The sequence below is a fragment of the Pogonomyrmex barbatus genome, unplaced genomic scaffold (genome assembly GCF_055798465.1).
Source record: "Pogonomyrmex barbatus isolate J1 unplaced genomic scaffold, ASM5579846v1 scaffold3, whole genome shotgun sequence".
NCBI lineage: Eukaryota > Metazoa > Arthropoda > Insecta > Hymenoptera > Formicidae > Pogonomyrmex > Pogonomyrmex barbatus.
In genome coordinates this window covers 10,680,278-10,695,326 of record NW_028297127.1, presented here as the reverse complement: position 1 = coordinate 10,695,326, position 15,049 = coordinate 10,680,278, and the positions used below count along the sequence as shown (strand labels likewise).

The 15,049-nt window shown below is 39.7% G+C and overlaps 2 protein-coding genes across 6 annotated transcripts in view; both read left to right on the top strand.

The window, feature by feature from the left end:
- Nucleotides 1–554: 554 nt before the first annotated feature.
- LOC105429464 (uncharacterized) lies at nt 555–2,025 on the top strand. Its single transcript, XM_011642450.2, has 2 exons — nt 555–835; nt 1,197–2,025. Exons 1-2 carry the CDS (start codon nt 737–739, stop codon nt 1,707–1,709), a joined length of 612 nt encoding a protein of 203 aa, XP_011640752.2. The 5' UTR covers nt 555–736; the 3' UTR covers nt 1,710–2,025.
- A 1,212-nt stretch (nt 2,026–3,237) lies between these two features.
- vg (transcription factor vestigial) overlaps nt 3,238–15,049 on the top strand; it is a 49,364-nt gene continuing 37,552 nt past the window's right edge. For 3 of the 5 annotated variants that reach the window (XM_089079198.1, XM_089079197.1, XM_089079199.1), the window contains exon 1: nt 3,239–5,114. In XM_089079198.1, coding sequence (XP_088935324.1) covers nt 4,914–5,114 — 201 coding nt within the window. In that variant the 5' untranslated portion in view covers nt 3,239–4,913. Of the gene's footprint in view, nt 5,115–15,049 lie in introns of all 5 variants that reach the window. The other 2 variants (XM_089079196.1, XM_011642448.2) reach the window with 2 other exon arrangements.

Sequence of the window (15,049 nt, the reverse complement as noted above, 5' to 3'; positions counted from 1 at the left end):
ACATGAATAAAAGAAATAACATTGAATGAACATTATTATGAATATATTTTTATACATTATATATTTATTGTTAGCTTTCATATTAATATTCAGAAAAAATTTTTAGGACATTGTTTTACTCTATTCTTTGTATTTGTGAGATGTTTATATTTCCATAAAAAAAAAAATATTGTTTTTATTATCAATCTTTAAAGTAAAATTCCAAATATTATATATTTAAAAACAAAAGTTATTAGACTTGAGACTTCGTGTGTTCCGATTTTTATTTGAATTACATTTGATATAAATATTAGAAAATGTATGAATTTTTATTTTCTGTAAAAGTTTTATATACAGAAATAAACGATATTATAAATATAAAATTATGTAAATATGTGCTTAAATGTTTATATGCATATATTATCGAAACGGCGAGATAATGATAAGAAAAATAACACGACTGAGCAAGCTACGTAATCGAAGCGGGAGGTCACACAGAAGTGTCACTTCAGAGAGAGAAATTGAGAACCGGGAATCCCTCATTCTGTTTCGCGAAGGCATTGAACGCAGCAGCTGTCTGCTGCTACGAAACAAAAGCTATAAAAATAAAGAGATGGTAATGTCCCGCGAGAATGTGACGTAAACGAAAAAAGCCGTATTTAAGCATTCAGCCTTCTCTCGTTTGACACAGTCGCAGTGTGTGCTCAGTGCAACTTATCACTAGTCTTTTCAGTCTCTTTTTTAATTACTAATCAAGATGAAACTGCTTGGTCTCATTTTGACTTTATCTTGCATCATTGCGTATACAGCTGCCAAAAAGAAAGGACAATATTGGTCAACTGACACCAAAATATTTGTAAATATCTTTTCAAATTGATAGTTTTAACAGAATATATACGTAATTTTCTGCTTTTTTTTCATTTATTATTAAATAATTATACGTTTTCCAATATTCATAACTATGAATTTTTTGTGCTTTATATACATCGAATCGTTCTCAATAAATTCTATTATTATTTAAAAATTATATAAAATATTTAAAAATTTTATCATTGTTTAAAAATTATTTGTCATGTTTTGTTCCGAAAATCTTATCATTTAAAAATATTTTTGCAAAATTATTTGAAATCACAATTTAAAAATATCAGAAACATACATTCAGTTTTATAAATATGGTTTTATAATTATAATTTTATGTTTTATTAAATGTTATTCAGACGATCCCACATCGATTTCGTCGAGAGGTCGATTCTCAGGACTCGATCTTAAAGGATAACTTAGAAGATACTCCGCAATTATTCTTCAAAGCCGATGAAAATCTTCATCTCTTCGACAACAAACATACAATCGACGATATCAGTGAAGATACCAATGTTGTTTCCGGATCTGAGTCACAGCTTAATACTCAATTGAACGATATGCATCTAGTAGATGAAAACGATTATTTGAATGTTTATACCTTCACACCAGGTGCGTACAGTCATTTCCCCCAGAATTTCGGTGGATTTCGCTGGAGAAGAGAAGCGCGTCGACACACAAAGCCGCACTTCCGTTTTGAAGCTGAAAAAAAATTAGGCAAGAATGGTTTCGTTAATGGTTTCGTGGATCTTCAACAAGGTGCAAACGGTCGTAGAATAGAACCCATGGTTGGCGGATCTGTTGGTTTCCGTTTTAGACGAGAAGCGAATCAAATTGAAGATATCGAGGATGAACTAATTGAAACAATATAAATGAGAGATAGAATTTAATTACTCTTTGATACTATAGAGATATTTAATTTTAGCTTATTAAGATCTCAAACTAAAAGTATTTTTAAAAACTTGACATTTTGTCGAAAGTTTATATTTTGATATAAAATATCTGTATATAATTATGTAAATACGATTAGAGTTGAATATATATATATATAAGTATCGAATACATATAAGAATATTTTATTATTTAATATTTATATTTTTAATATTTTTAATAATATTTATTTTAATAACTATATGTACAGCCTGTATGTGATTATTAAATGCCGAATAAAGATATTCGATCTTGAAATATATTTTCCCAAAATGATTTTATATATAGGATGTTTCGCGACTTCTGTCATCGATCGTAAAAAAGTAAGCGGCTCGTGCGCGTAGCTATTGCCGTTTGAAGTAAACAATTCCTCACGCGCCTATCAACAATGATCGCCGGGCGGGAATATCTTATCGCGCGCTTGCATTTGCCGGTGGGCCGGGCTAATACGATGATTTTTAATAATTAATATCTCGATTATTATTACGAATATCACAAAATGGTATGAGACTTTTATATTCATCTTGGTCCCATCTATTTTTTTTTTTACGAGCGGCGGCAGAAGTCTCGCGGAGTACTCTGTAATAAATTTTATATATTAATCTTAAGAGAATCGTGCGATTTTTCTCCAATCTTCTTTGCATTTTGAGACTATTTGAAAAAAAATATTTACTTTTATGTCTACTTGTAAATATAAATTATCTTTTTTTAGCATTAAAAATTAATAAACTCTATTCCTCTTTTCTTTTAATCATTCTATATATAATAACGTTTAAAGTTTTATTTGTTTTGAAGATCACTATGTCGTATATATTTAAAATTATACTATAAGTCAGTCAGTCGGTACTGCGTGAAGATACGATTTCCATGACAGAAACATTTTCGTAGGAATTCTGAAGACGCCATCTTATTCCCTTCCCCTTCTTCTCTCTCTCTCTCTCTCTCTCTCTCTCTCTCTCTCTCTCTCTCTCTCTCTCTTTCTCTTTCCTTTTCGCCATGGCAAATTAAGCTTCCCAAAACACCGCGAAACTGTTAATTAAGACTCATTATGCGCGCCACGGGGGATGGTTGCCCGGGATAGAAGGAAGGTGGTCGTACCGGAGGATGAAGACCAAAGCCGAAGAAGCCGGCGGGAGGAGGGGAGGCAGAGAACGGAGGAGGTTTAGGCGGGGGTGGTTTAACCCGAGTACGAACTTCTTAATACCACAGCTGCAGTCGGGTTCATTGTGGGATCAATACGGGGAGAGCTCGTGGTAGTGGCAGGCCAAGTGCGATTGGCCCTGACGATCGGGCACGGCGATTGGCCGATGTCGGCACTGCCAGGAGGCGGATCCTGTCGCCGCGGTTCCAACGTGTTGGGGGGTGACGGTAAAGGGGAAAGAGAATACCAGCCGCTCCGCTCGAAAACGACGGCGATAGGGACGGCTTTAGAAAAAGACAGCGACAGGCACTAGGGAGAGAGGGTGACACACGGTCGCGTACGGGGGATTTCAGTCTGTGTTCACCCATGAGAGACACACCACCATCGGCGACACGCTCCGCTCACGTTGCGAGGGTGAGGGCTCACTTTTCGTTTGCCAACTGGTCATTCTCGTTCTTCAAGAAAGCCGCCTGTCTCTCGCGTTGAGGAGTCTGAACGCGTTGCGATTGGACGACCGCGATTGTATTAAAGTTGAAAGAGACATCATCGAGAATAGGCCGGATCATCACGAAAAGATCGATGGTAATCGGATGAAATATATTGTGAAGCAAGCCGCGCGTCTGTCTCGAATCGCAGCTGATTCTGCGTATACACGTGAGATGAAGTGTCGAGAACGGTGACAGCAGTCTTTGTTAGTAATTAAGTGAAGTGTGAATGAAGTGTTAGTAAAAGTTAAGTAGCTTGATCGAGACGGTACGGCTTTATCGAAAAGTTGCAAGTTGTGGACAATTGGAATTTGTTGAACTAAGAGAATGTCACGTATGGTACAAATTGTGTATGTCATCGCAAGTGGTGACAACTGATTTAAATTTTCAAGGAAAGCTTTGAAGGGAGATATATGAGAAAAAAGTTCTGAGAAAAAAAATTTTACGAGGATTACTAATCACTAGTAGAAAGATTGAAAAACGAAAACTGAAAATAGTAAGATAAGAGAAATACAAGAGGAAGTCGTCATATAAGAACTGCTATTAGATGCCTTCATTTATCTTGTCCAACTTCGTGGAATCTTGAGCGAAAGATATGTTTGACAATTTGACATATCCAACTGATGACAGCTACCTGAATTTTTTTGTATTCAGCCGACGCACATTTAGAGGAAAAAAGGAGAACGATCAATTTATGCAATTTCTTCTTCGCCTCAGCTATCTTGAAAAATTACCAAACGTGTAGTTTTGTGATTTATTGTGATTCAGTTATTCTCGAGGAAAATTCTTTGCTATAAACTATTTATTATTTGTTATGGTACATTTCTATGTATTTTAATAAAAATGAATTATTCTGTCTAAACGAAACTGACGAGAATATCTTACTGTGATTAACTGGTGAATATCTTTTTTAATCATCTCTTTTACTTCCTTCGCAAAACGCGCAAAGTATTTACGATAATATTGAAAGATTAAACACTTTTAATAATAATATACTAGATAACATAAACTGATGAACAATTGATAAATGAGGGATTGTAAGTGTGATTAATAAACAATCAATAGTATTACATTATCGAAATACGTGTTATAATTTTTCGCGTCGGATAAATCTTGAATCCTTAACGAACGTTGCGTAAAAATTAAAAAAAAAACGATAATAGACGCCATTCAATTTTTTTTTACAAACGGCACAGTAACAACAATGTTCACCTAATATATTTAAGCGATGTAGAATACTCAAATTAAATTAGCATAGATAAAGCAGAAGTCCAAAAAAGCAGAAAGTGTTCGACAATAATTGAACTACCTCGCTATCGCTGTATGCTGCAGCATGCACCATTATTCTTAATGATGATTTAACGACTTTAGTGACCCCGGATGATCTCGAACATTTAAATCGACTACGGGTTCGATCGACGGAGGACGAGTTTAGAAGTGGTGTTGTTCGAAAGGGTGGTGCGACGTTCGGGTACGCAAGTCTGCAGGCCAGCTCTGGGGTGTCGGGCCCGGGCGGGGTAATGAGCTGCTCCGATGTGATGTATCAATATTATCCTTACCTCTATCAGACCCATCGGCCACCGCCGCCGCATCCGACCCACCCTCATGCGGCCCCGCACAGCCATCCCCACGGCAATCCGCACGCGGCCCATCACAGCCCAGCTAGGCCGGCGCCTTTCCAACCCTTCCCGGCGGCGACAGCAACGCATCAGTATGACAGGGTAAGTTGAGTTTTTGTTTTGATTTTGAAATCATAAAGTGTCAATCGTCTTACCGAAAATTTTGTTAATTTTCGAGATAACAAGATAGAAAATTAAAACTCGATAAAAAAATCTTCATAAATAACAAAATCTGTAATTGATAGCGATAAAAATAAAAAGTAATAAATATGAAAATTTATAAAGTTAATTTACATTGAATTCATAATATAAAAAATTTTTTATAATAAATTTTTTAAAATAATAAAATTGAACAATCGAATAAAACTAAGATAGAAATAATTGAATAGATATTTTTTGTTGTAGTTGCTAATTAAGTTAAGGACGCTGCGATACAAAATATATATCACTAATAATTAAAGTAAAAGATTGTGCGAAGACGTTAATAAAGTGCGTTAGAATGCCCAGCAATTCAAAGGTGGTCCATCTTCACATTTTTATAACCTTATTCTCTGGTCGCCTGTCCCTGATACTTAAATCGCCCAAAGCAATTAAAAACAGACCCACGTAAGTCATTAAGTTAGGCACATTCGATAAAAACTGCAGCCATTTATAACAAGTTTCGCTTGTATTCCACATCGACTGTGTCCGCTTTTACGACGAACAACTATTCTTTAATGCCATATAAATTAAAGCCAAGAAAACGACTTTATTGCGCCAAATATAAAGTTCTTCATTTAACTTATCACCAGATTAACAGTACAATGATGGAAATTTAAAGCGACTTTATTGTTCCAAATATATAGCTCTTCATTTTAGCTTCTTACCAGATTAACAATAGAATGATAGAAATTTGAAATAAATTGAATACATTATGAAAAAAGAAAAACATTTTTTCTTTATAATTTAAGATTTCATATTTTGTTCATATATAAATATTTAAAATTTATTAGAAATTCTTTCTCTGAGATTTAGATTATTAAAGATTGAATACTTAGATCCTTAATCTTTTTGAATTTATTTAGTCCTTATTTAGGTTGCCGATTTTCGAATATTTGTATAATCAGTTCTTTGAATATCGAATATATAGTGAATAGACTTTTCGAATCACTCGACTTTCGATTTCTCAATTTTTTTTATGAATATCACCTAGTGTTGTTTCCTACAACTCGAAGAGCACCGTCGACGAAACAATATTTCAACTTAGTTTCGCGCATGCTGAAATAGTTTCGAGCAAGAAGCAAGAAGGAAGAAATTTTCGCGAGTAACGCGTGGAATCGTCTGTGCATCATTTTAATTTGTCTGCTGGGAGGTCAGGCGTGCTCCTGCCCTCGGTGCACCCATCCGTGCACCCATCCGTGCGCCGTGGGGTGTCGAGCGTCGTTTTGCCATCTTTCCCGGACTGGTGGGAAAGAACTGTTCCTTTTTTCCAGGACCGAGCTCTCTTAGGTAATATTAAACCGTTTGTAACTAGTGATGCGCACCATGAATATTCTCGAGGAAGCATATTCTCAAGAAAACGAAGGCATTCTGAGAGAAATACTGTGAGAAAATTTCGAAAATAACAAAATAACTCTCAGATATTACCCGTGAATTAATATTTCAAAAAATATTCTTAAAGTATGTGAAGAATATATATTTAGAAACATCCACTGTAAAATAAAATGTCGCGAAATATCATGAAATTTGAATCATAAAAGTTAAAGAAGGAAAAAAAGATTTAGAATTATTACAATTTAAACATTTAAAATTTTTATGATTTTACTGTGTCACTTGCACATTGAATACTTCAAAAGCAATATGAGATGAAAAAATAAATTTAAGGATAATTGGATAGTTACATTCTGATTATCTCATTTAATCTCAATATGTAAATGAGAACCACTAAAATCTATCGACTGGAACGGGAAGAGCAAAGAAAAAGAAAGAAGTGTCTACTTAAATAGACAGTAAGTAAAAATGTCTCAGAAGCTTACAAAATAAAAAAATTTTTGTATATTATAAAATAAATATAATTATATATAAATTATAATCTAGAATTCTTAGATCGATGTTTAGATGTTAAAAATTTGAAATTTCGTTTATTCAAAAGTTCTGAAGATTATAAGATTTTCTAATTTTTACATTTAATATCTCTATGTGAGTACATTGGTAAAAAGAAATTATGTAAAATTTAATTAAAAAATTAATCAGAATTACCTTAAAAAATTTTCTTTTTCTCTCTCACTTTTCTTCCCTCAAGATATATAGCCGTGAAGTATTGTTGGTCCATTTATCTATCAATCTTCCGGGGACATTGTAGAAATGTGAACGTCCCGACGTTTTCTCTTCTCTTCTCCTTCTCTCTCGTTCTCCGTAGTAGCGATCGCGAGATAACATCCGGCAAGAGCGTTAAGCGCGCGCGCGATACGAGCGAAGAGGAGCAAAGTAAGGAAAGCCGATCCCGACAGTCGGACAGGACAGGTTCTCTGCGAGGGGGTTCCCCCGAGGGAAGCGAAGGGAACCCGCGGCTCATATCGTTGGAGCCCGGGTAGTTCACGCGACCGCGGCGACACGAATTTACTTTTATTTAAACCTCTTTCCTTCCTTTTATTTAAGATCCCAACGAGTCCGGGAGGAGCGTCGCTCATTTTGCTTCTTTGCTTACCTCCGCTCTCTCTCTCTCTGTCTCTCTCTCTCTCTCTCTCTCTCTCTCTCTCTCTCTCTCTCTCTCTCTGTCCTCCGGCCTCTGAATTAATAGCCGCGCTAGTGTTTTTCGCAGTGTGCCGGCCGTAGCGTTTTACGCGCGTGTATGCGCATACACGCGTACCCGCGTATGCGTGCATGCGCGTGCGAAAGCGCGTACCGACGTGACGCGCGTTAAAAATGCGCTTCGTTTTCTCACGAGACGCACCGAAAACGCCGTGCTTTATCGTTCCCTCGCTCGCTTGGTCGAGCAAACGAACGAGCATTCAGTTTGCGGCACTCGGCTTCACTCGCGAAGAATGATGCACGAGGCGTCGCAAAAACTGCACGATTCCTTCGAATCAGTAGACATTAAAAAAGTCAAATTGAAACAATTTCCGAGACTTAAATATCATGGTATCAGTAACTTTAAATTTATCATCGATCGAAAGTGAAAAAAATTTAATGCAAATAGTTTCTTTTAAAATAGTACTTTTTGGGGAAAAGTAGTCTTTTATTGAATGAAGTAAGTGTAGAAATTAATAGATTGATATCATCTCGCATAATGCGGAGATTCGTAAGAAATTAGGCGAATAAAAGAATCCAGAAGCCGGAGCGCGTACGGTTCATTGGAAAAACGTATATGCCAAAGGAGAGACAGGTGCTGGTCTCAGGAGAGGCTCACCCAAGAACCTGGCTATCCTTCATTAGCACTCTCGTTATCCGACCGATGTTTCTTTTGAGCGTAGCAAACGCACACATGACTGCACCATCGTACGCGCAAGTCTTGCACCATAAGTTATGTCACGCAACACTCGAACGTAGACAGTTAACGAAAATAGGACTATCAAATGCGACTCTATTTGTTTAAAGAAGCTTATGTGATGCTCTTGCCTTATACGTTATTTTTAATTGAAAAATTGAAGAATATAAAAAAAATTATTGGATTTAAGAATTATTTCGAAGATTTCAAAATCGAGGGAATTCGGTATCCGAGGAACTCAGTTTCTAAGGAGGTAAGGATTCAAGATATCCAAGATTCGAGGAATTTATAGATTCCAGGCGATTAGAATTCAAAACATGTAGAATTTAGGGCACTTAGATGCAGGGTATCTGAAATTCATGTAATTCGTAGCGTTGACTTCCGACTGTCGAGCGAAACGACATCGTTAAGTGTCGCGTTAATCGAATCCTATGTATAATTATTCAATTCCCCTTTCTTGAGATCTCCTCGACAACGATAATAAGCCATCGGGCGCTTCCTTCACAAAACTGGCAGGGACATCGTGATCAGCAGCGATCGAGAAAAGGAAAAATAGAGCGTGCGAGCGAGAGAGAGAGAGAGAGAGAGAGAGAGAGAGAGAGAGAGAGGAAGAGCAAAGGTGAGATAGAGTGAGGAAGGGAGAGTAGTCGTAAAAGCGCATTTTTCTCGGGTATCTGGCCGATTAATGAACCGATGTCGTCGCCAGGACCACCCCGAAGGATACGCGTACGGGACGCGCAACCCTCGCGAGATAGACCGACAGCAGTCCAGGACTATAATACCTAGCCTATAACCAGCTCCTGTCCGTCCTCCTAGCAGCAGGTCTCAAACGGACCGCGCCTTTACCTGACCAAGTTTTACGATCGTCGCGCCGAGGTGGCGATGTGTCCTCGTGTTATCGTCCCGGCGGGATCTGGCCTGGCTAAAGCAGGCTCCTGCCATGGCTTCTTTTATTATATTTCTCTTTCCTCCTCTCCTCACTCCTTTTCTTGCGTGTCCTTCCTCTCCGCGCTGGTGCCGTGCCTCTCCTCGCGATTAACGAACGAAGGACACAACTACTTTGCGATCTGCAATCGGCGCGTTCATCAATCTGACTCACCATCTGTTATTCTATCGGAGAGAAAGAATAACGACGAAAAGTGAAAAGAAATATTTTATACTTTTTTATCTCTATTCATTTCTTTTTTATGTTGCACGAAGTAACAGAAGGTTACACATTGTTCAATACAATAAGTCGATAATCGAAAGATAGATCGAAAGTTTTTACATTTCAATATCTAGGATTTTTCCTAAAATTAGTCTACATACCGTATATTATGTTTTGACATTTCGATGATTCACCTGCCTCTATCGCCTCCTATAAATTAATTAATTACGAGGTCAGAATAGTCGATTTGCTTTCCAGCGGACTGTCAATGTGTCGTCAATCTTCCGCGGTGTCGACACCGCGCCGCGTTTCAAGCTGTGGCATTCCCGTCGCATCGTATTAGGAGAGATCGACTACTACCGATCGGTAATTTGTTGTTCTCGCTTCACCGGAATAAATTTCCACCGGGACTAGTTTCTCGGCCAGCGCCAGTCCCTGCTGCACTCTTAAAGCACGAACCCTTTCGCCTGCCGTCTTTGCATTCCACCCATGAGATCGCTGTCGCAAACGCTTATACAACCCGTCGCGGAAAATCACCGCAGAATGCGACGTCGATTTCTAAAACCGTGAAACGATCCCGGCACCTGAGTGGAACTCGATCTGTTGATCACGAAACGGGAAGCCGGTGCTTGATTCCATGAAATTTCATAAAATCGTAATAAATCGAGGAAGCGGAATTACAATCGCGTATTTTAAATTATCGATGAATAAAGATTAACGATCGCGCATATTAATGAGGAAGGAAAGTGAAAAGCAGAGCTATTATGCAATCTAATTTGGCATTTCTCGAAGATTCCGGCAGTAATTTATATTTTTTATGGACCAATAATTTGATTGAGCTTGACATACGTAAACGATAAATGTAAAATTTGAAAATTATACCGAAACTTCGAGATATCATATAGTTTTAGAATAGAGTTACTGTTATCTTAAAAACTATATCAATATCCCATAGATAACTTCAATAATAATATTACTAATAACTCATTGTGGTGCGTCTCGTCTCTTCTCCTCGCGCATCTTTAACTTCTCTTAAATTTAAGCTAATTTAAATTTCGTTCATCATTCTTATCAACTTTATCACTGATTTTCAAGCGTTCTCTCGCGAGCGTTTCCTGGAGGATCCCAAGGTTTTGGGCTCTACGCCATTGTGCGAACCACGCAGAAAATTCGCCCATAAAGCGGCGCGGAACGACCGCGCGCTCGCCCGTAAAAGAAAGAAGAAGCGAAGAGCGAGCGGTACATTTAAACGCTCCCCGCGCGGCTCACGGTATATCGGGAGTTCCCAGAGAGGCACGCAAGACCTTACGCTACGTCTTTACTTAACCCCTTGACCGATGCGATGAACAACATTTTTCCGACGCGGTCGACCGTAGGGAGTCCTCCCCGCCTCCTGTTCCCTTCGCATGAATCGCTTCCGAGAGATTCTCGCCGCGGCGCGGCGCGGTCACGCGAGTGCAAGTTTCGATATCTCGCCACGGTGCTCGTGCAGCGTGGTTGGAGAAGGAAAAACGAATTAATTACGATCAATCCGCACGTCGATGGAAGCGCGCGTCGTAAAAGCCAGCCAGGCCGGCCGACCGGCCGGCTGACCCTGTCGAAGTCGAGGAGGCGCTGTTACCGCACGCTGCACCAGCTATGAGCTACGATCGCCGTCTCCGTCGTGCTCGGCCGAGCAGGGAGCATCGACATCATCGCCGGCGAAACCTTCTCTCTTTGCTTTTTCTCTCTCTCGCGACTTTTTTCTTTCACTCATTAGCCACGAAAATTGATGAGCCGTTGTTAACCGTTTGCTGTTTTGGAGATTTATGTCGAAGAGTTAGGAACCAGGAGTCAGGATTTTTCGATATTTATGTATATAATTGGCTACTCAAGTGAATTCTAATCTGATGTTAATTCAAACATGACTTGGGATTTCAAAGTTCTTTTACTTTTTATATATTTATAGTTCTGAACGCTTTAGAGATTTTAAATTTGTGCAACAGTGCTTTTTGTGGACGGTATTTTTTTCGTCGGTGGTTTTGGCACGCTCCGTAATAATACTTGAATTATGAAAACATGTGTGACATTTCAAGATCTACGATTTTAAGTATGTCTATTCGGAGTATCTTATGTTCGTCGTAGATATGTTTTAAATTATATAGATCCCGAGTTCATTAAGCAACTAATAATCCGCGGTGACGATGGACATTTCGATATGGACGTTTATCCGTTGAAAGAATCTTGGTAGCTTAAGCTGAGAAACGAACGGTGTAGTTTGTACACGGACTTTTCCTCGTGGCACGCCAATGTATGAAAGGTAAAAGGAAAGAAAAATTGGAAATAAAAGACGCACGACGCACGGTAATATCGAGGGACGTTCGCCATGACGACGATGATACTTCAGACCGGTACAGCAACGGCATCCTCGACCGCGGTAGGATCAAACGGTGCGGTACGGATAGAAAGAGAGCCGTAAGTAGGGGTGTTGCGAGGTCTCGATAAATTCAGGATCTGGAAGTTCGAGTCGCTGACTTTTTTATCGCCACTTAAACGGGAAAATGGTGTTTCTGCCAGTCTCTCTCGTCGAACGAGTTTGACCCCGTGTACACACACGTTACGTAATAAATATTATTTTATCGTTTTATCTATTTTCATAGAGGATTTCACTTTCCTGCGAATTTTTTTTTTTTTTTTTTTTTTTCTTATTGCAGAAGTAGCAAGGATAAACGAGCTTCTCCAATAAATCTTTAACGATCAGAATGTTACACAGTAATGTTCGAGAAGAGATATTTTTATCTGATTAATAAAATTAAAAATGAGTAAGGAGTTGCCAGGTTTATTAATTATCGGCGATCTCTGAGAAAAACGTAATGTTTAATTCTGTAAAGATGTTTTCTGTCCGGTATCTTCTTTCACAGGACAAATTACGCGAAACACTGAAATTGATATTGATATCGAATGATTTACTCTAATCTCGAGTTAATCTAATATCTAAGCTTATCCTTCGTGGCCAACGATGGTCAGTGTCACGGTGGCACAACCGCTGCTAAAAAGGGACGTGCAAAACTTTCACCGAATCGTCGCGAAATCGAGGTGAACTTGCCTTACCGGTTTAAACGAAAAAATTAATACGTGACCCGGCGGCGGCAACGACAGTCGAGATCGGCGACCGCGTGGCTGAGATAAAACGGCGTCCCGGTATTGGGAATCGGGTGTCACGAGTGCCAGGTAAAGACAACACCGATGGACAATCATTGGGCAAAAAGCGATCGGTCTTGCTTCTGATCTGATCCAACTGTTCAAAGACTGGAATTATGATGATTTTGTCGTAACCACTCGCGAATACTATCCGTTTCTTCCAGATTCCTACAGTTTTTTCGTCTAATAAATTGCGTACTCAGATGAAGTGATCTTCTGATTGAAATCATCATTGAACTCGAAATCTGTTATTTATACAGTTAGTGTCTAATATTAAAAAATATCATTTTATTATATTCTAAAAACGTAAAATACGACGATGTGTTAATTGTGCTATGTATCATGGCGATATTAATTAGCGATGATCGTGTATATAAGATTTTTATTTTAGAATTGCCAAGAGATTATTAAAAGTTGCACGTTTTGTTGGCAAATGGGAATAATATTAAGAGTGGACAAGGAGGCGGAAGAGACAAGCAGGGAGAAGGAAGTGTCGCGCGTGGAAGCGGCAGCCGTTTTCTTTTGTGCCGTCGGAGTAATGCCTTCCTCGTCAGAAAGCGCGGATACGTTTCTGCTCGAGGCGGTTGCATTGAATTGCAGATCGCGCTCGGACAGATGGACATTCGTCCATGGACGAACTCGCGGTCGCTCGTTGCGATAGCAAAAAAAAAAAAAATCCAGAGAGACCCTGGAAATCTTTCGATCTTGCCGATCGCCTATCCTCGTAACCTCGATTCCACGGCCGTTCGCATCCTTGGATTCCAGGATTTCCAGATGCCTCGAGTGAAGAAAGGAAAAACACACACACACACACACACACACACACACACAGAAGTCAAATATATACCAAGCGATGGAAAGATCACGTCTAGCTCGCGACTCTTCAAATCGCGAACTTTGCTACTTGAATCTTGTCATTTATCTGTAACACGCGCGAAGGAGTTGGAATCCTTATCTCGCGGGATATCAGTTCATCAGGTTGAAGGATCGGTGACGATCGAATCTTTTGGAGGAAAAAAATCTCGCGTCAGCTATCAGCCCGCTCGTCGTTAGTCACGTGCGTCGCGCGGCGTGGCCATTTGTCTTTGTTCACTTTGCGCACCCGGTGTCCGAGAAAATGCCCGCGCGTCTATTTGTTACGAAGCCGAAGCCACAAATCACGCCGCTGCACCTCCGCGTGTCCTCGTATCCGCGAGCTCTACCTCACGCGCATCTCGCGACTATACCCTTCGGGTATATTTAAACGCAATTACGACAACCGGCCGCCCAGTAATCCCGCCGAAACATCCATCGCCGTGAGATTAACTGCTACGAACGCCAGGCAAGCCAGAAGTCTGGAATCCAGAGAGACTCCGGCTATCTCTCCGAGTACGTTATTATAACTTAAAAGCGCAGATTCTTGATTTCGTCCCGCCTTGCATTCGAAATGAAACACATGATGATATCACATCGTTTAGATACCTTTTGGCTCTAAAGATCCGAGGAGATTCGTAAGAGATCCAGGAATCTATCTATTCTTCCGGACACGCGATAATATTTACTAACGGAACAGAAATTGTTGGAAGATAAATTTACTATGTCGAGGAACGCATAAAAATGCATCAAAATGTTACACATTCTTCAGGAGTAGCGAGAACCCGTTCGATTGTGAAAGATGGTGAAAAAAATTTGAAAATAATCGTTGTTATTAGTCGCAGATCAGAAAAAGCAATTAATCGCATCACGACAGAATATATGAAGAGACGCTGGTAATGTCTCGCGCCAAGTCCCTCATATTTACGACATCGGCAGTTTTGATGGCGGTCTCCTCCCCGTCGGCGATTAACGCAACCACGTAAGTTAAGGGGATAAACGCGACTAATTCCTCATCTCTATCGGAAGAAACGAGCCGCGGTGGTATGCGCGGTAAGTGGCGAATTAATAAACGCCGTTGACTCGACTCGACTTCGGCAGACTAGGCTCGAGTATCCGACCACCGAGCCGAACCGTCGACTCTGTCGTCGCCGTACGAATACGAGAACTTGGACTTCTGCAGTAGCTCCACGATAAGGCTCCATTACTGAAATACCGGCTGTTTAACCCCGCGGAACTCTCTCGTCCCTCCCGAGGATTTCTCCCTTTTACTTCTCTCGATGCCGCCTGCCCGCGTCGGCGAGTTGTCTATTTTCGCTCACCGACGTGAACTCTGTTTCACGGCACTTCCCCTCCTCTCTTTTCAGTGGGCAATTTCATTTTACAAGATGC

Bases quoted from the DNA above. Each gene is read 5' to 3' on its own strand.
- LOC105429464 (XM_011642450.2), top strand. From the start codon at position 737: ATGAAACTGCTTGGTCTCATTTTGACTTTATCTTGCATCATTGCGTAT. The intron at 836-1,196 runs GTAAATATCTTT...AATGTTATTCAG, and splicing joins CAACTGACACCAAAATATTT to ACGATCCCACATCGATTTCG.